Source organism: Equus asinus, chromosome 5 (assembly GCF_041296235.1).
Source record: "Equus asinus isolate D_3611 breed Donkey chromosome 5, EquAss-T2T_v2, whole genome shotgun sequence".
NCBI lineage: Eukaryota > Metazoa > Chordata > Mammalia > Perissodactyla > Equidae > Equus > Equus asinus.
The window spans coordinates 26634435-26655695 of NC_091794.1; the positions used below are offsets into that span (position 1 = coordinate 26634435).

Genomic DNA, 21261 nt, shown 5'->3' on the forward strand with positions numbered 1-21261 from the left:
GCAGGAGGAGCCGCAGTAACCTGCACGACCGGCCTCAGCCTGGAAAAGCCGGCCCTGGGTCAAATCTTAGCTAATTGTGTGCTGAGTGGCCTTGAGCTAGGTACTTGCCGGTTTGGTGCCTCAGTTTCCCAAGTTATAATATGGAGATGATGGTAGAAGCCTCCGAAGGTGGCTGAGAGATTCGGTGAGCCCACACAGGGGCTCTTAGCGTGCCCACCGCACAGTAGACACTGGGTGAGTAGTAGCCGCTCTTCCTTTCCTGTCTTAGCTTCAAAGTATAAAAAGAATAGAATTGACTTGAGAGCTTTATTATTTTTTTTTAAAGATAAAAGTACAGGGAGTTGAGTAATCTCTGAAACAGAAAGCCAGTTCTGGAATGGAAGGTTTTTGAGGTTTCCCTTACCAGAGATCTTCATCTCTGGGCCAACTGTAACCACGGCTTATGCCCTCCTTCTGCCCCCACCGAGTGTGCCCCCGTCCACTCCTGCTGCTCGTCCTCCCTTCCCGCCTCCCTCGCCCTCCCTCACCGGATGGTGTGAATTACCCGGGCTCCCTTCTGCTGCCACTGCGTTTTGGAGGCAGAGGCCATACCTCGCTCTTCCCTTCTCTTATTCCTTTCCTGCAGACCCGGGCGTAACCACCCACGCCCTCCGTGCCCCCCATGCCAGGCCAATCTTGGGCTGGGCCTCCCCTGCAGGAGTCTGGATGCTATCCTCAACTGCCTCATCTGGTGCCCTGGGCAGCTTGCTGAACTTCCCTGAGTCTGTTTCCTCATCTGTCTGTGGAATGATGACTCCAGCCCACCTGGCTCGTGCGGGAATGTGCTTCCTAACGTGTTCAGTAAGCCTCACACGACAGAGGTGAGGCCACGTTATCCTCAGTTGGCACCAGTCCCCGGGGAAGAGGAAACCCCCCTGACGCCCCACCCTCCACGAGAGGGTGGGCTCCAGCCCCTGGGGATGGTCACACACTTCACTGTGACCACCCTTCAAGTCTTACTGAAGTCTCCTGCGGGCTGGTCATTTCAGCTTTCTCAAGCAAGCTCCCTCTCCCGCCCCTCAGGGGGCCGCAAGTTCCTCGAGGCCAAGGCCACCTCATGCATCTTTCGGTGTCTCTCCCTTTCCTTTTCACCTCACAAATCCACGCCCAGCGTGGAGCTGGCTCGTCATGCGCTCATTGCTTGTTTGTTCGTTTTATTTGAACCAGCATTTACGTCTCTGGCAACCCAGGCACGAGGCGCGGCTGTTAAACTTTACGGTGACAACAGAACAAAGGCCAAGGGACAGGCCAGCAACAGGTCATTGCAAAGGTGAAAGCACGCGCTAGGGGCTTTAAAAGAGGCACCAGGGCGAAAGATCTGCGATGGCCGCTTAAGTCTGAAGGTCCCCTGAGCTGGCGACCCCGCGTCACTCATGCTGTTTGTTGGGGGCTGCGGCAAGGACACGGACGGATGGTCGGTGTCGGTGTGTCTGGGTGAGTGGGTGTGGATGCACTTGAGGAGTTTATAGCTTTCCTTTGACTCAAATCCTTCTCACCTACTCCCAGATTGGGTGTTAAAGGCCGGTAGGAGGCCAATTTGAGGCCAGACCAGTGGTTAGAAGAACCTCAGGGTAGGAGTTACGTAGCTCCTTGTCCACGTTCTGGATCCCCGTGGTGGCGGGCCTGGCAGGCCTCTGCCTGTGTTTCCTCTCTGCCTGGTTCTCCTTCTCCCCATCCTCCCTCCCTAATCCCCAGTCGGTCTCACTATCTGCCCTGCCACAGGCATGAGGTCAGCCAGTCTGATGCAACCGTTTCTGGTCCGAGGATAACCCCTGCCTGGCACAGCCCACCAGTGGGGAGGTGAGCTCTGAACCGTCAGCCCAGGGCCCTGTGGCCCCGTGGCTCAGTGGTCCTGCGAGGAGCGCTCTCTCTAGGCCCCAGGGCCCCACTGGAGATGGGTCACGGCCATTGATTAGCTCCTCCGCTGCCCCTCCGAGTGGCCCTGTGCCTGTTTCCGCCTCCATAAAGCGAGACAATAGCACCTGCTCTCAGGATTGTCGTGAGCATTAGGTGGCAAACATCATTTCCCGAACTCGGTCATTCCATTTCCTGTCACAATTTTTACTGTACCTGCACATCACTCGCTCTATTTCTTACTTAGTTTTGGTCACTAAATCAACTTTGAATCACCTCACTTTGTAAAAAAAGACTTTGCTGACGAACATAGAGCCCATGCTGTTGCAACACGCTTTCGGAGAGCCTGTGGTAACAGATGGGTGGCCTGAGCCCACGCCCGTGCCCGCGAGGCAGGTGTGCAGCGGCTGTGGGCCCTGGGGAAACTGCTGCCTTGGGGAGTCACGGGCCACCTGGAGAGCCAGGACGAGGGCCCTCTAGCCCCTGGCCAGGAAGCAGAGGGACACAGGAGACAAGGAGCCCTAGGCCTGACTGTGAAGTGAGATGTCATCTCACCCTGGGAGTCCCACCATCGTGCCACTGTCATAGCACAGACCTCCCGCCAGCCGATGCCGGAGGACTGAGTGCTGGGAGGCCTGAGGCCCAGCGAGGGAGTGAGGGCAGACTCGCTCTTCATCACGGCTCAGGCCTCTAGAGCTGTGAGGCCAGGCAGGGCCTGACTCCATGAGCTCCGAGTGGCCCATCCTAAGGAGGACTTAAGGGCTTGGGGACTGGAGCTTTATCTCTTCCAAAACAAGTCAGTTAAGAGGTGCAGTGGGGTCTGCATATAGCAACCCCTCACCGTGCTCTGCACCTCAGCACAGAAAGCAGTTCACACCATCCGCTTGGCACCTCACAGCTGCCCTGTGAAGCAGGCAGGGCAGCTCTGGGATGGTTACTCCACAGAGGAGGAAACTCGGGTTCAGACAGGCTAAGACGTGACCCCAGGACAGTATGGGGTGGGAGGCAGTGTGGGATATTTTCTGAGCACCTACTGTGTGCTGGCAGATTCCTATACCTTCCCACATGTAATCCTTGGGGCAGTCCTGTGAGGTACGGACTATTAGCCAAGGAAGCAAGGTTAAGAACCCTATCAAGGTGTAGCAGATTTGAATTTGTGAAGAATTACAGGCGACCTCCAACTTCTAACTGGGTTATATTCCAAGATGTGGTCAAAAGACATTTGCCCCCTGAAAGGGTGTTATTATAGTATTTAGGGAGGGCCGGTTAACAAATAGTATTCCAGAATCCTTAATGTGTGCAATGAACATTAGAACAATACCATTGTAATGCCAGTAGTCAAAACAGAAAAGCATTTGATAAAAAATTACTTTTTTATTTATTTTGAATGCCTGCCTGAAAATCTGAGGCCAGACAGAAGAATGGACATAATTTCCCCTGCCCTCCTATTTTAGAGTTTAAAGAAGAAGGGGGTGGGGGGAAGGTGATATGCGGGGCAGCATGCTGTGGGGAGCAGGCTGGGGGAAAACGGACAGAGTTAGTTGACCAAATTGGGAAGTTGTGATGGGAAGAAGCGGGTCCCCAGGAGCCAGCTCAGCATGAAGGTGACAGCAGGATGACTGGGGACCGTAAATTCTCTCCCCTTCAATGAGCTGCTTCCCACGAGAACAAGAGCTCCAGCCTCCACGGAAAGATGACAGAAGGTACTGGGTCTGCTGACTGCGGTGGAGTCAGGGTGACTCAGAGGCCTCAGGACAAGGAAGGGAGAAGCAGCAGTTCTGCCAGTGGGATTTTCTAGGGAGGAGAAATGTGTTTTCAATGGGGAGAATCAGAAATGGGTTTAAGCCCAGGCACCTCCTACAAAATTCTGGTGGGGGTGGCAGGAGTGGGGTCTGCCAGCAGCTGGAAATCCCGCTCAGTCCTCGGAAGAGCAGCCCAGAGCTCTGCCTGCTTTCAGCTCTGATGCCGAGCCAGCCGGCTCCACTAACTGCAGCCCCACTAACCAGCTGTGCGACTGGGCACGGTGCTTAACCTCTCTGAGACTTACCTCCTCCTCCATGAGACAAAGGTGACAAACTTTCCAACCAGGGCCATTGTGGAGAACGGACAAGCTAACACCCACAGAGCAACCCACATGGCGTCTGGCCCACGCGGGGGCCTGTAATCAATGCCTGCCTGGCTCCCTTACTTCCTGACTGAAGCTTCAGGGCCATCAAGGTGTGGGGGCAGCAGCTCTGGCCAGAGCCCCCTTTGTTCCTGGTCACGAGGCTGCAGCTGAAGGGTGGAGGAGGTCTTTCATGACGCGAAGCGGGCATAAAGCGATGAGAGGCGTGACCCTAATTTGAGGTCAGGGCCCAACGGCAGGTCAGGCTGCGGGCGGCCTCTTCCTCCCTTTGGTGTAGCGCTCCACAGGGCAGGGGTGGGGGGTGGGGGAGGGCCTGCGTGGGGGTGGGCACAGCTTCCAGGGCAAAGCAGAGCAGCCCCGCCGCGCCAGTGAAACTGCCATAAACCCTAGTCCCGGGTGTTCTCAGGTCACATCAGAGCTGGAGAGAGCCGTGGATCCTCTGGTTCCACACTCTCATTGCACAGATGAGGAAACAGATCCAGAGAGGAAAAGGGCTTTTCATAGTCACACAGCCAGGCAGAGGGGGAGCTGGACCTAGAAACCAGGTGTCCTAACACCCAGACCAGAGTCCCCCCAGTTAGCAGACATTTGCTCCTCCATGAGCTTTTGATAAATCTTCCAGTCTTTTAAAAATACATATATATAATTTTAAATTAACACAATTATACTATACATGAACACGTTTTTTTTTTTTTAAGGACTTTATTCAGGGGCCAACCCAGTGGCTCAGTGGTTAAGTGCGCACGTTCTGCTTCGGCAGCCTGGGGTTTGCTGGTTCGGATCCCGGGTGAGGACATGGCACTGCTTGGCAAAAGCTATGCTGTGGTAGGCATCCCACGTATAAAGTAGAGGAAGATGGGCACGGATGTCGCTCAGGACCAGTCTTCCTCAGCAAAAAGAGGAGGATTGGCAGCAGATGTTAGCTCAGGGATAATCTTCCTCCAAAAAAAAAAAAAGGACCTTATTCATCAGCAGTATGGATTCTGGAAGCCAGATTACTTATTTATTTATTTATGTTAATATTTCTTTCTTCTCCCCAAAGGCCCCCAGTACATAGTTGATATTTTAGTTGAGGGTCCCTCTGGTTGTGCTATGTGGGACGCCACCTCAGCATGGCTTGATGAGCAGTGCTAGGTCCAAGCCCAGAATCTGAACCAGTGAAACTCTTCTGGGCTGCCAAGGCAGAGTGTGCGGACCTAACCACATGGCCACGGGGCCGGTCCCATGAACACATTCTTTATAAAAATTAATTTCATTACCTCCTAGACACATTGTGATTATTCAGTGTTAGTTGAATGACTGAGTGAATGGATGGATGAACTCTTATTCCCAGTATCCCAGTTCAGGTCTCAGTCATTTTATCAGCTCCTCCCTGGATGCTGGCAGTAAGCCCTTGATTGATTTGCTCTCTAGACGCCCCGTCACCCAGTGCCCTCCCTCCCCAACCCCACGCAGCCCTACCATGGCCCCCACAGAAGGACGCAGGGGCAAGGAGGGCAAACAATGCTGCTCAGGGATCCCTTCAGTCTTGCTCCTCTCTTGGTCAAGGCCAGCTTTGGGACATCCTTTGGACTAGGCTTGGGACAGGTCAGGGACATCCAGATGCGTTTTCCTCTGCATCCAGGCCCTGGTGCCCCGCTCAGCTGCACCTTCACACTAACCAGTGGGCCTCTCACTCCACGGCTGCTTTTGCCTCTGCTTTTTTCCTCCTCCCCTGCAGTGCTGGGACTTGGAAAGACCCCGAGCCTCTGGTGGGACTTCCAATAATTCTATCATCAAAACTCAGGGCCAACTGGATGGGAGAGCCCTTTCATAATGCACACGTATACCAAATCATGACGTTGTACACTTTAAATATCTTACAATTTTATTTCTCAATTATACCTCAACAAAGCTGAAAAAAAGAAGAAAATTAACACCAGAGCCTGGGGCACTGTAGGGCCAGAGGTCATGTAGATGGAGGCTCAGCTGGGCCCAGCACTCCTGAAGGCAAGGGAACAAGTGAGTTCTCCAAGAAGGGGTGTGCCCGAGGATGGGACCTGGAAGCCTTCCTGGTAGGAGGTGAGAGGAAGAGTCTAGACAGAATGTCCTGGAGTCAGGACAAGAGTCAGAAGTGTGTCTGATCCCTGAGGTCACGGGAAAAGAGAGTTTTCAAGAATGAGGGTGTGGTCAACAGCGCCAGTGCAGCTGAGGCTGGAGGAAAAGAGACCTCTATTTCCTGAGGTGGATGTGCCCAGACCCTCTCAGGACCAAGCGCAGGGCCAGCTGTGAGCAGAGGCCCTCAGGCTGGATCTGGTGCTGAGGAAAGCTCCCGCTGAGGCTGCAGGGGTGAGCCTGGGGGGGTGTGGACCCTCCTCCAGACCCCGGGGACAAGTGCCCGAGACCCCACTGAGCAGAAGCAGGGTGGGATGGAAACCAAACACATGCTCCTTTAAAGCCACCTGAAATCCTCATGTCAGGAAAGTTTGATTTCTGGCTTCTCTTTCCTGCAGCAGGATATTTAAAGAAAACAAATCTTTAAAAGCTTCAACTCCAAAGCACAGAGCCCTCTGTGTGCCTATTTCTGGTCTCTGCTTCAGGAAGAAACCTCCCTTACTCTTTGGTCTAGACTGTGTCCAAGGAAGATTGAACCTCTTGGTCGGGACAGGGGAAGCCCCCATCCCTGCTGGGGGGTCAGAGGGAGCCAGCCACAACCAGACCTTGAGGCCTTCCAGAGGCTTCCACTTGAGCACACCCTGAGGCCAGGGGACTGGGGAGAATGACAGATGGTGGTGCCAGCTGGGAGCAGAGAGGGCCACCTCCCTGCCCCAAAGCCAAGTCTGGCCAGCTCTTCCCCTAGGGACAGATACTTAGTGGGGAGGAGAGGGAGCTGAGAAGCACGCAAGGAAAGTGATCCAGGCTCTGTCTGTCTAGGATTTAAAATGAGATGGCCTGCTTCGGCCTTGGCTGCTTCCAAATGATCCAAAACATTTGGCCCAAGGAGGGGACATGGAGATAAAAGACAAAGGGAGTTACTCCTGCCAGGTCCTGGAGCCCGAGTCTGGCTCCCCCCAAGGATCCCTTTACAGCAGCCCCACAGCCTCGCCAGCCGCCCTGTGCAAAGAAGTGAAAGTGCACAGCCTGTTTTCCCGGCGCGCGCCCAGCGGCCCACCGCCCCACCGCCCTGCCCTGTAGCCCGGCAGGGGCTTTCACTTCCCTTTTGCAGATGCAGGAACAGCGGCTCTGAGAGGGCAGGGGCTTCTCGTGCCCACCCTGCCAGGAAGCAGCAGAGCCTGCCTCCCCACCAGGCCTCCTGGTGCTGGCTGCGGTCTCCACAGAGCCCCACTGCCCCAGCCAGGAAATGGGCAGGCGGCAGTGTCTTTCCATTTCTGTTAGTGGCTGAGGCACAGACATCTAGGAACTCCTGGGTGGGGGAATTTCTCAGCCCAGATGGCCAAGGGTCCTGCCCAGGTGTCAGTACCTTTGCCTGGTGACCTAATGCGCCCCCTGCTACAGATGAGTTTCAGGTGAAGGACCCTAATGGGCCATGGAATAAGCCCTGCCTGGGGCCCTGTCCACCTCAGGGTTTTTCCCCAGACCAAGGACCCTTCTCCCTGGTGGCTGAGTCATGGACTCCCAGGAGGTCAGGGCAGGAGTAGCCCGAGGACTCTCCAGAAAACTCTGTCCTTGCAGATAGGGCCATGGAGACCTGAGCACTGTCCAGGTCACACCCACGATACCAACAGCAGCACCTTCCTCAAAAGTCGTTTTGAGGACTCAGTGAGATAATGTGAGCAAAGTCCTCAGCCCACGGGTAGCGATCCGACTGGCCCTGGCATCACCGTTGTCAGGGTTGAGAGGCGCCCACCAGCGCCAAGCCACCAGGCTTCCAGGAGAAGTCAGAGGGCCCTTCCCATGGCCAGTTGGTGGCCAGGCTGGGGCAGAGGTCGGGACCGCCCCGCCTGGCCTCTCCCTGGCCGCGTGATCAGGGGGAAGCCCCGCTGAATCTCGCCCCCACCATCGTGGTTTCCTTACTGAGAAATAAGCTAGATATTCAGGAGGCCCTTTTCGGTTTGGGAATCTCCGATTTCAACAGCAAAACTGCGTGGACCCAATAGCAGCTGGGAAAGTGCGTGCCCGGCCCACGGAGGAAGTCCCAGTGGGAGGCAGACAAGGGTGCCCTGTGCGAGCCCTGGCTTGGCCCGGCCCAGAGCTCTGTGGGCTTCCACGCCAGGCCCAGGGGCTTCCAAGAATCATAGTTAAAAGTCATTACGTGAAGGTTGTCAGACAGCTTACTTTGTGTTCCTGGAAGCTGTAGTCCAGGAAAGGAGGGGGAGGGCGTGGGGGGAGAGACGGGTGGAAAGGTGAGAAGAGGTGAGGCTAAGACAGAGGCGGGGTGGGACCTGGCCTGGAGCTGTCCAGAGGCCACAGGGACAGGGACCCAGGGCAGGCAGGGCTCTGAGTGAGGCCGACACAGGCCCAGAATGACCATAGCGTTTGACTTCCTTCAGCCTGGGACACTGCCTGACCACAAAACAGAAGCAACAGGGTGCTTTCTTCACGGGAAACTCCCTCCCCCCACAGGAGAGCAGAGCCATGGGTGGTCATCTCGCTGCTCCCTGAAGACTCTCAGCCCACGCCTCCATCCCCCTCTGGCCTGGAGACACCAACATTGGCTGATTTTCTGTAAAACACCACCACAGGCTTCCCCTCTGGGGCAGCACCCTTCACCTTTGCTGCCCGGCCACTAGGGAACCCACACCACACTGAACAGGAACGGGCTGCTGCTGCCGCGGTGACTGGCCTCCTGAAGCCCCCCACAGTGACAAAGTCCTGACTTGGGCATTACCTCCATTGTATTGTGGTGACAATCACTACCATTGATTAAGCATCTGGCACGTGCCGATGCCTGCACCACCCTCCCCATGTGCACCGCAGTGAAACTTCGTGACAGTGCAATGAGATGTGAGTATTAATCCCACTTTACAGCAGCGGCACCAGGCAGGCTGGCTTCAGAGCCCACGTCTTAACCACTGCTAATACCATAGAGCTGCCTAGGAAGTACCGTGTAAGGGTACAGGCCGAAGGAGTTTGGGCTCTGCCACTTGGAAGCTGTGTGACCTTGGGGAAGTGGCCTGTTTGCTCAGCGCTGGTTTCCTCGTCTCTAAAACAAGAACAACTTCAGAGGGTTGTCGTGAGGGTTAGAGATTATATGAACCACTCAGCACAGGCCCTGACCTGGGTGGCGCTCGGTAAAGGTTGTTACCCAGAAGGGGGCCCTGGCAAACCTTCAGCCCCAGGCCACTTCACTCTAGCCCCACTCTGTGTGCAGGAACAAAAGAGGACGTGGTGCTGATGAAGCGTCCCCTGGGTGCCAGGCACTGTGCCCAGATGCCCAGGAGGGTCAGTCACCAACGGCCTGCGCCCTGTGAGCTGTTAGGATTCTGGCCCCTGATCCCACCCAGCAGCAACCTCCTCTGCCCTATCTATCCTGGCCCCATCCCACCCTTAGTCCGGCAGGGCCTCCTTGGGTGGGGTGGGCAAGGCAGGGCCGAGTGGCAGGCAGCAGGGCGTCCTTATCGCTCCCAGCACAGGGCTGGAGAGAGTTAAGCCCGGCCTTCTTATCAGCTCCCCAGGCCTCCATGCTGAAAGGCGCTGCCTGGCCTGGCTCTGAGGCAGGGGGGCCAGAGGGCCGGGCTCTGTGGTGCGTGCCCAGGTCCTTCCTCCTCTGGAATGGACCCCAAGCAGGAACAGGAGAGGCAGCCTGAGAAATAGAGAGAATGCTGCCTGGCTTTGATATCGTGTCATCCTACGCAATCCCCTCCCTCTCTAGTGCCCATCTGTGAAATTGGGGATGAAAGGGCAGCTGGATATGGTGACCCCTGAGTCCCTTCCAGCTCTGAACAGTTAGCATCCTGTGACCACCTGGGAGGTAGCCATGATGATCACTCCTGTTTACAGATGAGGAACCTGAGGCCAAACAGAGGGAAGAGACTTGCTCCCATAGCACACTAGTTGATAGCCGAGCTGACACTTCGGCCTCCTGATTCCCAGTACAGTGCTCTGCCTACCCTACACACCTGACCTTCTAGAAGGCCCACAGAAGAAAGGTCTGGAGATGACGGAGAAGGGGTGGCTGTTTCTGGGCTCCCATCAGAGGTCCAAGCCCTCCCCAGGCACAGGCTGGGGACCTCTTAAAGGGGCTCCAGACGTGGCCACCAGGCAGCCCTGCAGGGTTGGGAGTGACTCCTTGGTAGTGGGCCAAGGGAAGGCAGGGTGGCAGGGCTTCCTGGGTGTGGAGAGCAGGCCCTCTCGCTGGGCCCTGATAACACCCTTCCTCTTATCAGTGGGTGAAGGACCTTGAGGGGGCTGTGTGGGAATCAGAGGGCAGGTTCAGCATGAGCAGGGAGGAGGAGGAAAGGGGGGGTGGGGGAAGCTTGGCTGAGGCCTCCAGCCTGGCAGGAGAGAAACTCTGGGGAGGGGGCCGGCCCAGTGCTCAGGGGAGAGCATGTGGGGGAGTCAGAGGAAGGGGTGGGCTAGGGCCCTCATAGCCCTCGAGGGGCAGAGAAGCCTGATCCAAGGGACTTTCCTAAAGAAATCCTAGAAATCTCTGGTGGGAGGGACCAGAAAGAGCCAGAATCCCAGAGCAGGAGGGGTCAGGGCCGCCTATCAGTGTCAGAGGAAAGTTATGTCCTTGCCCAGTGGGGAAACTGAGACCCAGGCTGTTGGGGGACATGACTGACACGTGGCTGAGGACTTGGAAGGCCTGGCCTGAGACTGGGGGAGTCCCCCATATAGCAGGGGGCAGGGAAGCTGTCGATGCCATCCTGATGACCAGGCACCCGGCTCTGAACCAGGCAGGGCAGTGGAGGGACAGGCAGCAAGACAGGGCGGGACTAGGGGTCCCAGACCCTGGGGGACCCTGGGTTTCTCAGCCTCCTGCAGAGCAGGGCCTCCAGCAGGTGCCACTCCGACACCAAGCCTGTTCCATGAACATCCCCCTCCAAGCCTTGGCCCAGGTTCCTGGGTCCTCTTCCCATGAGGCCCTGGCACAGACACCCACAGGACACCATTTGGGAGTGGGCCTGTGGGCTTCTGCTCAGTGCTGGGCAGCCTGGGCTGAGCTGTGCCTTGGAACACACACACACAGGAGACCCACACAGATTCGGGTGCCACACACACACCTGGGGTCAGGGGCTCAAAACATCTCATGCCCTCCACCCCTGATAAGCGATCATGGACTGCGAGCTTCCCAGACAGATGAGGCTGCTTCAGCTTTCCTCGTAAATGCAGGTCCCAAGAAGTTTATTTAATTTAATTAATTTATTTATTTATTTATTTTGAGGAAAATTAGCCCTGAGCTAACTGCTGCCAATCCTCCTCTGTTTTTTTTTTTTTTTTTTTTTTTGCTGAGGAAGACTGGCCCTGAGCTAACATCCGCACCCATCTTCCACTACTTTATATGTGGAATGCCTATCATAGCATGGTGTGCTAAGTGGTGCCATGTCCACACCCGGAATCCGAACAGGCGAACTCCTGGCTGCCAAAGCAGAATGTGTGAACTTAACCACTGCGCCACTGGGCTGGCCCCCCAAGAAGTGTAAATGTGGCCACGGAAGCCAATGAAAGCAAGTCCACAACTTGACTGCCTTTTTGTATGTCAACGAACACACTGCACCCCTCCCCAGAACCTAAGGTCAACCCTGAGGTAAGCAAGATAAGAGCTGAAGAAATGCTTGCAGCCCAAGGGAACTTGGAACAGGGGAGGCTAGCACCAGGGCAAAGTGGACACAGGGGAGCTGGAGTCCCTGGGGTTGAGCAAGGCTGCCCAGGAGCCCAGAGAGCCAGAGCCAGAGCCACGGGTGAGGCAGGGTCCAAACACAGAGGGCCCGAGGGCACCACGATCAGGGTGGGAGAGGAGGGGGGGGCGGCCTGCAGGGGAACTCAGTGTGTAGAGACCTGGAGCCATGTCCTGCACAGAGGTCACCCACCTCCCCAGGTGGGGCTGACACTCCCCAAGGATGAGCTCCTGCCCCAACACACAAGCACGGGTGTGCACACACAGGCACACACACCTCCACGTGTCCTGGGGTGTTGATCTGCCCTGTGGTGACATCCTTCCTTCTTACCCTCACCATTTCCCAATTTCCCCTGGGTACAGGGTGCCAGGAAGCAGTGTCCTGGTGCCCGTTCTCCTCTCCTAAGGAGGCAGTTCTGAAACTTGAAGGTGGCAGGATCACACCGGGCACCTGACAAAAACTCAGATTCAGATTACTGCCCTCCCCCACCCAGAGATTCTGAGTCGGTGGTCTGGGGCCCTGGAATTCTGAGAAGGTGGCCCTTGGAGGAACACTGGGTGGTCTGTTAGCTGTGTGATGGAGAAAATGATTATCATCATACTGGCTGCTTTCAGTGTGTCCCTACTGTGCGCCTCGTGTTTGCATGAACCACCTCATTTCATCCTCTGACGAGCTTCCAGGAAGGTGCCATTATTTCCCATAACCAAGGTTACACGCTGGCCACTACAGGCGCCAAGTTTGATGTACTGCCCTCTCCCTGCCCACCAAGGCCTGCAGACACACATAGCCTAGGGCCCCTCCACAAGGACAGGACATGAAACAGCATCTGACTCCTCAACAGGAGGGAGTGACGTGGGTGAGAATGGCTCAGAGGAAAGATGCAGGGTGGACTGTGATGGGGAACACGCGCACTCCACCTCCCTGGGATGAGGCCACGGGAGGGCCCCCTCCTCACCTGAGGGCCAGCCCCAAACTACCCAGGAGGCTCCCATGCTGTACTGCCAGAGCAGGCCACTCTGGGTGAATTCCTGGGCAGCATGCGCCCCCTTCAGGCAGACAGGGGAGCTGCAGGGCAGAGGCTAGGACTTTCCTGGGAGGACATCCAGGCACTGCTGGGTTTTCTCTTCCATCATCTCCAGCTCTGCTGTGGTTGTTATGGTTGCCCCATTTTAAGGATGATAGAAATGTTGAGTGTCTTGCCCAAGGTTGCAAAGCCAGCCAATATTGGACATTGGTCCCTCCTCTCAGGGTCTTTGTCTCAGCCCCCAGAAGGCCCCAGATCCCCCATCTCCGTGGAAACTGGGACAGACAAAGCCCCAAGGCAGTTGGAGGAGGCAGGCAAAGGGTATTTAATGGGCTTTCGGGGGATCCAGGCACTCCCGCCAGGGGAGTAGGCAGGGACAAGGCACAGAGAGCCTCCACGCGGGATAGAGGAGTGAGGTTCAGGTGTCGAGGCTCCTGGCATCTCCAGGGGCAAAGGGGCGAGAGGAGACCAAGGCTGATATGCGGCCTCATGCAGCAGGGGCAGCACTGGGCCAGCAGGCGTGGACCTAAATGCAGAGTGGAGGATGGGGGCTGTCCCCAAGGGCCCACCCTACAGAGCATGGCCCACCAGCTGGGGAGGAAGACGCTGTCCAAGCCTCCACCCCCCACACGCAGAGCATGGGCGTGTGGTGGCACCACAGAATGCCACTGCAGGGGCGCTTGGGCGGGGCTTGTGAATTACCTACCCCTGCTTCATTCCTAATGGTCCACTTCCACACGGTTCATACACTCAGCTCCAGATTAAAAGTTGCCTTTAAATAAAGGAATCGGTCCCCCCAAATTAGAAACCACTGGACTACCTTCAGTCCTAATCTGGACACTGAGGCCCAGAAAGCAAGTGATGGGGTGAAGGCCAACTAGCAAGGTTGTGGTGTGGTCTTTTCCCTTTGTGTCTCCAGGATCCCCTGGTGTATTCTGGAGGCCTGTGACTCTACTTCCAACACTCCTGGGGCCTATCATCCCCCTCCCTCGAGCTCTCAGTGCTCCAGCTTCAGGACCACCGCACCACGGGGGAGCTTCCCCCCACACTTGCACAATCTGGAGATGCCCATTCCCAACACCACAGGCACAGGCAGCTGCACTTGTGCATGTGAACACACACACACACACACACACACACACATCCCTTACCTTCTGGAGGAGTGCAGGATCGCCGCTGCCTGGGGGACCCTGTCCCAGTGTGTAGAGACCCAGAGGTTGTACCTGGGGTCCAGATCCTGGCCCAGGAACGGCTAGGGGACTGGGTGTGGAGGGGCCCATCGAGCAGTGCAGGGTCTGCATGGGCACCCAGTCTGGCCCCACCACTCTCTGCAGCCCGACAGCTTCGGCCATGTACCTGGGGAGCATAAGCCAGATGGAAGGGGTCGCAGTCCTCCAGGCCTGGTCCCCCTCAGCACGGGGAACACAAAGTACCAGCTCGTCCATAAAGGGAGCTGGGGCCAGTCGCATCCAGGCTGCCGGGCCCTCTGCCGCATTTCTTGTATGAGAACCCCAGCTTCACCCCACCAGCCCCAGGGTCACCACTCGGGCCTCTGGTTTGCCAACTCACCTGGGTCCTTGCGGCAGAATAAGTGTGAAATACTAGTTTCTGGCACAGCCAAGGTCGAAAGGGTTGTTTACATGCAGGTACCGGTACTGGAAGGGGCAAGGGCAGGAAGAAGAGCTCAGATCCAGCAGGACTGGGACAGCCACCACTGCTCCCTACCCTGAGCCCGTCAGCTCAGCCCAGGGCTGCAGCAAGACCCCAAGGGACAGAAGCCACGAGCGTCAGCCAAGGCCTCCCCCAACCCACCTCTGAGTAGCTCTCTCCAGGCCACCCCTGGCCCTGCACGCCCTCTCCTGCCGTCTCAGGGGTCCTCCCCTCACCCGGCACCCCCTTGGCAGCATCCTCCCCTCTCTGTCTCCTTTGGCCACACACATCCTCCTGCTGCCTCTTTCCAAACACACTATCACATTGGCCTTTTGCTACGAAACTGCTCCAAAGGCACTTCCACCCACCTCTCCCCATTCTCTGCTTTCCCAGCTCTCAGTTTTTCTACACTTGTTGCAAGATGCAAGAACAATATATAAAACCCCATTATGTCTTCTTATAATAATAAACAAATGGAAATCAAATTTTGAAAAATTTATAAAAGCAGAAAAACACATGAACTACTTAGAAATAAGCTAACACAATATGTGCAAGATCTATACACTGAAAACTACAAAATGCTAATGAAAGAAATCAGGGACGACCTAAATAAACAGAGAAGAATCCCATGCACACGGATTCAAAACTCAATATTGTTAAAATGTCAAATTTCCAAATTGATCTTTGCACTCAATGCAATGCAAATGAAAATCTCAGCAAAGATTTTTGTAGAAATTCACAAGCTGATGCTAAAATTTATATGGAAAGTCAAAGGATCTAGGACAGCCAAATGAACTTTGAAAATAAAGAGCACAGTTAGAGATCTCACATTGTGTGATTTCAAGACTTAATAGACAGCTACTAAGGAAGACAGTGTGGCATTGGCAAGAATAGAGAGTTCAGAAATACAGCCACATCTATATAGTCAGTTGATTTTTGATAAACGTGCAAAGGCAACACAATGGAGAAGGATGGTCTTTCCAACAAACGGTGTTGGCACAACCCACTTGCAAAATAATAAATCTTGACCCATGCCTTGCATCACATACAAAATTTGACTCAAAATGAATCAGAAGCGTAAACAGAAAATCTAAAATTATAAAACTTTTAGAAGAAAACACACGAGAAAATCTTGGCGACCACGAGTTAGGCAAAGACTGCTTAACTACAACACCAAAAACACAATCCATAAAAGAAAAAACTGATATGGCACTTCATGAAAGTATAAAACTTCTGATCTTTGAAAGACATTGTCAGGAAAATGAGAGGACAAGCCATAGCCTGGGGAAAAATATTTGCAAAACACATATCCGAATCCAGAATATATACAAAACACTTCAAACTCTACAAGAAGAAAACAACTCAAGTTTTTTGAATGGGCAAAAGATTACAACAGACATTTAATCACAGACATACACATGGCTAATAAGAACATGAAAACATGCTCAACGTCATTAGTCATTAGGAAGATGCAAATTAAAACCCCGATGAGATACCAGCATACACATTTTTTTTTTTTTGAGGAAGATTAGCCCTGAGCTAACTACTGCCAGTCCTCCTCTTTTTGCTGAGGAAGCCTGGCCCTGAGCTGACATCGTGCCCATCTTCCTCTACTTTATATATGAGACGCCTACCACAGCATGGTGTGCCAAGCGGTACCATGTCCGCACCCGGGATCCGAACCAGTGAACCCTGGGCCGCCGAGAAGTGGAACGGGCGAACTAAACCGCTGCGCCACCGGGCGGGGCCCAGCACACATTTCTTAGACTAGCTAAAACGGAAAAAAAAAAAAAAACCTGACAACGCCAAATGTCAGTGAGGATGCAGAAGCAACTGGAATTCTCATAGGTTGCTTGTGGGAATGCAAAATGGTACAGGCATTTTGGAAGACAATTTGGCAGTTGCTTACAAAATGAAAAATTCAGTTACCATAGAACCCAGCAAGGCCACTCTTACCTATTTACCAAAAATAAATGAAAACTTATCTTCATGGAACTGTACACAAATGTTTATGGCCGCTTTTTTATGATTACCAAAAACTGGAAACAACTCAAATATCCTTCAGTTGGCAAATGGATAAACAAGCTGTGGTAGATCCATAGGATGGAACAGTGACCAGCAGTAAAAGGAAGACACTACTCATTTAGGCAACAACATGAATGAATCTCAGGTCAATTATGCGATGTGAAAGACACCAGACTCAAAAGGCTGTGAATTCCATTTATAGGAGGTTCTGGAAAGAGAAAATCTATGGGGATAGTACAACGCAGTGGTTGCCAAGGGCAGCAGGTACGGGACAAACTGACTACAAAGGACCATCAGAGAATTTCGGGGCTGATGGAAGTGTTCTGAATTTTAATTATGGTGGTAGCTACAGGACTGTCCATGCTTGTCCACACTCATAGAACTGGGTGCTTAAAAAGGGTGAATTTTACTTTATGTAAAAAAAAAAAAAAAGATCCTGCCGTGGCTCCCAGGTTTCCAGGTCCCAAGACTAAACTCTCCAGCTGACGTTCTCAGCCTTTCCCACCTGCCCAATGCCAAGCAAGCCACTTCGTTTCCCATCCACTCTCTGCTGCAATGACAACCGTCTCCTCACCGTCTTGTCAACAGTCCGCAGCCTTTCGGGCATCCCTGCCTTTTTGCAAGCTGTGCCCCTCTCCTGCACCGCCCTCCCCTCTGCCCTCCGCCCACCCAAAACCCTCTCCACCGCGGTCCTCTCTGAACTCTCCGTTCCCTCTCTCAGTCTGTGTTGCACAGCGTGGGCGGGCCCCTCTCTCAGTGTTGACCGGCGTCTGGCGGGAGTTATTCTGACTTCAGGCTCCTCCTCAACACCAGCGCAGGATGGAGCCTTACTCACCACTCCGCGCAGCGTGAAAATAATGCACGCGCCGCCTGGCACACAGAAGGCCCTGGACGCAGGGCACCCAGGAGAGAGACTGACACCGAGCCCCAGTGGAGGTGACACGGGAGCTGAATCAGGGTCTTAAGGCTAACGAGGTACCTTCGAGGGAGTTCAGGCCATGAGGACCAGGGCGGTGGAGAAACAGCAGAAAGGGGAGGGACAAGGGGACCGTCCTAGCCTGGTGTCGTGGCTCCCCCGGGCCCACTTACCTTGCCCTCGTGGCAGCGCTCGGCCGCGTTCACCGACCTGGCCTTGATGAGCAGCGGCACGAAGAGAGACTCCAGGAAGCCGGCGGCGGGTAAGGCCACGAGGTTGCTGCCCACGAGCTAAGGAGCTGTGCCCCCAACTGTCCTCGTTGGCCCCGCCCCTCACCCAGGCTCCGCCCCAACGGCGCAGCCCACAACCCGAGTGTCCATCCTCTCCCTCCGCTCCAGCCCCGGGTAAACCTCACCCCACCCTGCTGTCCAGGCCCCGGGCCACCTTCTGCCCACCTCCATCCACCTCGCTGCTAGATTCTCAACTCTCCGCAGAGCCTCCGAGACCCGCCCATCTCCCCGACCCTACCGCCCTCACCTCATCCCAGACTGATCCTCCCAAGCGGCTCCTCTCTCGGACCCCGCCCACCGCTCGCCCCGCCCCTGTGACCTGGTCTGTCCCTTGGCTGTCCCTGCCCTCCCCACTGCTCCCCTGGAGGGCGCCACAGCCTGGCGGATACGCGACGATCTCGTCCATAGAGAAGGGAAGCTGAGTCCTGTACACTGGGAACATCAGGACGGTGACCAGCATGGCGCCCGAGTACAGGCATAGCGACAGGACCAACAGCATGAAGACACGGAAATTGCAGTGACAGACGCAGTTGTTCACCCACTTGCAGTGGTAGTCAAAGTCCTGGGCGAGAGGAAGAGGGGCTCCCCTCCAGGACCCAATCTCTGGCCTGGCCTCCATAGCCCCCAAACCTGAGCCTTACCCTAGACCCCTAGGCTAGCTGGTCCCCGGCACTGGCTCTGTTTCCTGGGAGAAACGAAGCCACAAAGTCCCAATTGCTGGCTTTTCTGTGGTTAGAACACTTCAGGCCTCTGTGGCTCAAGGTCACCTGTCAAGAGGCCTCTAGAGACTAGGCCTGCCTGGCCTTCTGTGGGAACATCCTGGTGTAACCTTGGGCAGGACAGAGAATATCTTGGGGCCTCTCTTTCCTCATCCACTGAATGAGAGTAAGGTTAACATCCCCCCACCAGCCTCCCAGGGTTGTAAGTAGCAGATAAGACAGCACATTTGTAAACCTTGGCAGGCCATGCACAAGAGAGAGACAAGCTCTCAGAACACAGTTGATTGTCTGGCATGGAGCCCCAGAAGAGGACAGGAAATCCTCCCAGGCCGGGCCTGCAGCTGGCCATAGGGCCCTGGGGCATCTAGTGTCAGCCAGGCCTGGGGTGGGACAGGGGTGCCTTTCCTCCTCCTGGTCTGACCAGGCCAAGCAAAGACATGGATGCACCTGTGCCTATCAGCACCTGGCTAGGGCAGGGCCAGCCTCCCAGGACAGCTGCAGGCACAGATGCAGTGACCTGCATGAGTGACCAAGAGTGGATGGGAGTGACTGGCACCCTTGGACTTTAGCAGTCTTGGAAGTGTTTTCATGCCTGCCATGCCCTCCGCCTCCTCCCCCCAACCCCAGCCTCGGTATAAGTGAGCCTTCTAGTCCCAGCCACGTGCTAGGTGGGGCAGAGGGTGGGGGGCAGGGGGGCAGATGAGAGGGGTGCTCACCTTCACACAAATGTTGCACCATGGGCAGTGGTGGGTCCGGGGCGGGCGGTGGAAGCAGCACCTTGGGCACCACTGCAGGCAGAAGGCCCTGTGGTTCACCCACACCACAGGCACCATCATGGGGCCCAGTTCATTGGAGCCTGGCATGGGAAGAGGATTGGGCAGCAGCAGGAGCCCTTCCATCACTCAGCTGCTGGCAGGGGTGGGGGCAGCCCCGCAGCATCACAGGGCTCCAGGAAGGGTGGGGAGCAGGTGGGCATGGGAATTCCCGGTCCCCACTCAGCTGCCTGACCAAACTGGGAGAGGCTGGCAGCCCAAGGGAAGGTAATTTCCAGCCAGAGGAGCTCTGTGACGACACAGGCCTTTGGAACTGGGATTGATGCTTTAAGGAGTGTGTGCAGTGGGAAGGAGGAGAGAACTGAGTGGTTGTCAATACCTGGCTTCTCTCCCTGGCCTGCCCCGCCCTCCCCTCCAAGGCAACTGGAAACCTCCGGAATTCTGTTTTCCACATCCCGGTGGATTGGGAAATGAAGCACAGAAGCAGGGCCCAAGCAGAGGAGGATGTGGGGAGAAGGGGTCTTGAGGCCAAGAAGGGGAGTGGGGAGCATGTTAGGAATCATCTTTGCAGGCAGGAGCCTTTAGGCTGCTACCTCCTTCTCCCAGGGGCTGAGAACTCACCTTGATGCAAGATGCCAGGGTCTGACACATTGAGGGAAACGAGACTGAAGAAGGTCAGGATGAAGAGGGGGCCTGTGACAACAGGATCGACCCACTCCCTGTTCTGGACCAGCCATCTGCAACTGAGACCAGAGCAGGACTCAGCCCTGATCTGCAGGAGGTCCTGAGCTCCCCCCAGGACTCAGTCCACCTGGTCAGGACTCATAGACCTTAAAGCCTGCCATAAATATCCAGGCTAGTGACAGATCCACAGAGGCTCCACCAGCTGTCACCCAACACTACCCACCACCACCAGCTCCCAGGGGCACCAAGCACTCTATGCCTCAGTGCCTTTGCACATTCAGGGCCCTCTGCCTAGAATATCCTCCCTTCCCTGACCCCTCTTCTGCACTTCCCCTGCTCCATGCTATCATCATCTCTTTTTCTTTCTGTGTCTGTCAGAAACCTGCTGGCCTGGGTGGGAGACTCACGGGAATGTGAAGAAGAGGCCACTAAGGACGAGCAGCAGCTCGACACTGAAGGCAGCGAACAGGCTCAGGAGCATCCAGGGAAGTGGGTCCTGAGGTCTGCCACCCCGCAAGAGAGCGGCATGGCGGCACCTCCAGTGCCCACAGGCGCCCTCGCCGATACTGGCTCCAGGAGCCCTATATCCATAGCGACTGTTGAAGACATATTGAGCGCCCAAGCCACAGCCAAGGGTGGAAGGCAGAAGTCCCAGTGTGACATCACCGAGGCTGAGGAGAATGTGGGCTAGAGGCTCTGCAGCCTGTGACCAGCACTTCCAACGGCAACGCCCGCCACCCCCACTGGCTGGGGACTGAGAGGTCCTGCCCCTGCCAGGTTGGCTTCACTCCACAGGGTAGAGAAGCACATGGGGAGAAGGGGTGATTCCAATCACCCTTTCAGGGGAAGTGCTGATCGAAGCAAACCGTGCTCACTGCTCACTCTGTCTTCAGCTTTTCCTTTTTGCTATCACAAAAGTCCACTTTGCAGGAGGGGGCAGCAAAATAATTTCACAGCTTCCCTTGTTTCCTGGCTTTTCTTGATGAAATTCTGGTCAACGAGATGTAAGCGGATGTCTTTCGAGGGTTTCTAGAAAAGCTTTTGCCTTCCTGATAAAAGGGGAAAAGGACACAGTTGGCACAACTCTGTTCCTTCTTCCTGTCTTGAACCTAGATGTGCTGGCCACGGGCGCACCCTTGGACCCATTAGGCAACAAGTCAACATGCCATGCAGACAACATTTGATGATAGTCTTGAGTCACTGCCCCAGCCTTGAACTGCCTCCCTCTGAGCCACTTATGATGTGAGCCCATAACTGGCTTCACTGTGACATGCAGCTGACAGTTGTCATTTGTTTTAGCCACTGAGCATCTGAACCCTTCTGTCTGTGGAAGTTTCCAGCTGTGACTCACAGCTCCAACGGGCCCGTGACTCAGGCGCCACCA

At 55.2% G+C, this 21261-nt stretch overlaps 2 protein-coding genes across 2 annotated transcripts in view; both read right to left on the reverse strand.

The window, feature by feature from the left end:
* Window positions 1-3247: 3247 nt before the first annotated feature.
* LOC106824416 (palmitoyltransferase ZDHHC19-like) lies at window positions 3248-20413 on the reverse strand. Its single transcript, XM_070509105.1, has 8 exons — window positions 20285-20413; window positions 19815-19936; window positions 19137-19276; window positions 18091-18263; window positions 17585-17690; window positions 14390-14475; window positions 13972-14176; window positions 3248-3687 (listed from the first exon to the last, which is right to left on the reverse strand). Exons 1-6 carry the CDS (start codon window positions 20356-20358, stop codon window positions 14422-14424), a joined length of 669 nt encoding a protein of 222 aa, XP_070365206.1. The 5' UTR covers window positions 20359-20413; the 3' UTR covers window positions 3248-3687; window positions 13972-14176; window positions 14390-14421.
* Window positions 20414-20796: 383 nt separating this feature from the next.
* The window catches only part of LOC106848308 (palmitoyltransferase ZDHHC19), a 53782-nt gene continuing 53317 nt past the window's right edge, over window positions 20797-21261 (reverse strand). Inside the window, exon 6 of the mRNA XM_044771370.2 lies at window positions 20797-20926. Coding sequence (XP_044627305.2) covers window positions 20828-20926 — 99 coding nt within the window. The 3' untranslated portion in view covers window positions 20797-20827. The remainder of the gene's footprint in view (window positions 20927-21261) is intronic.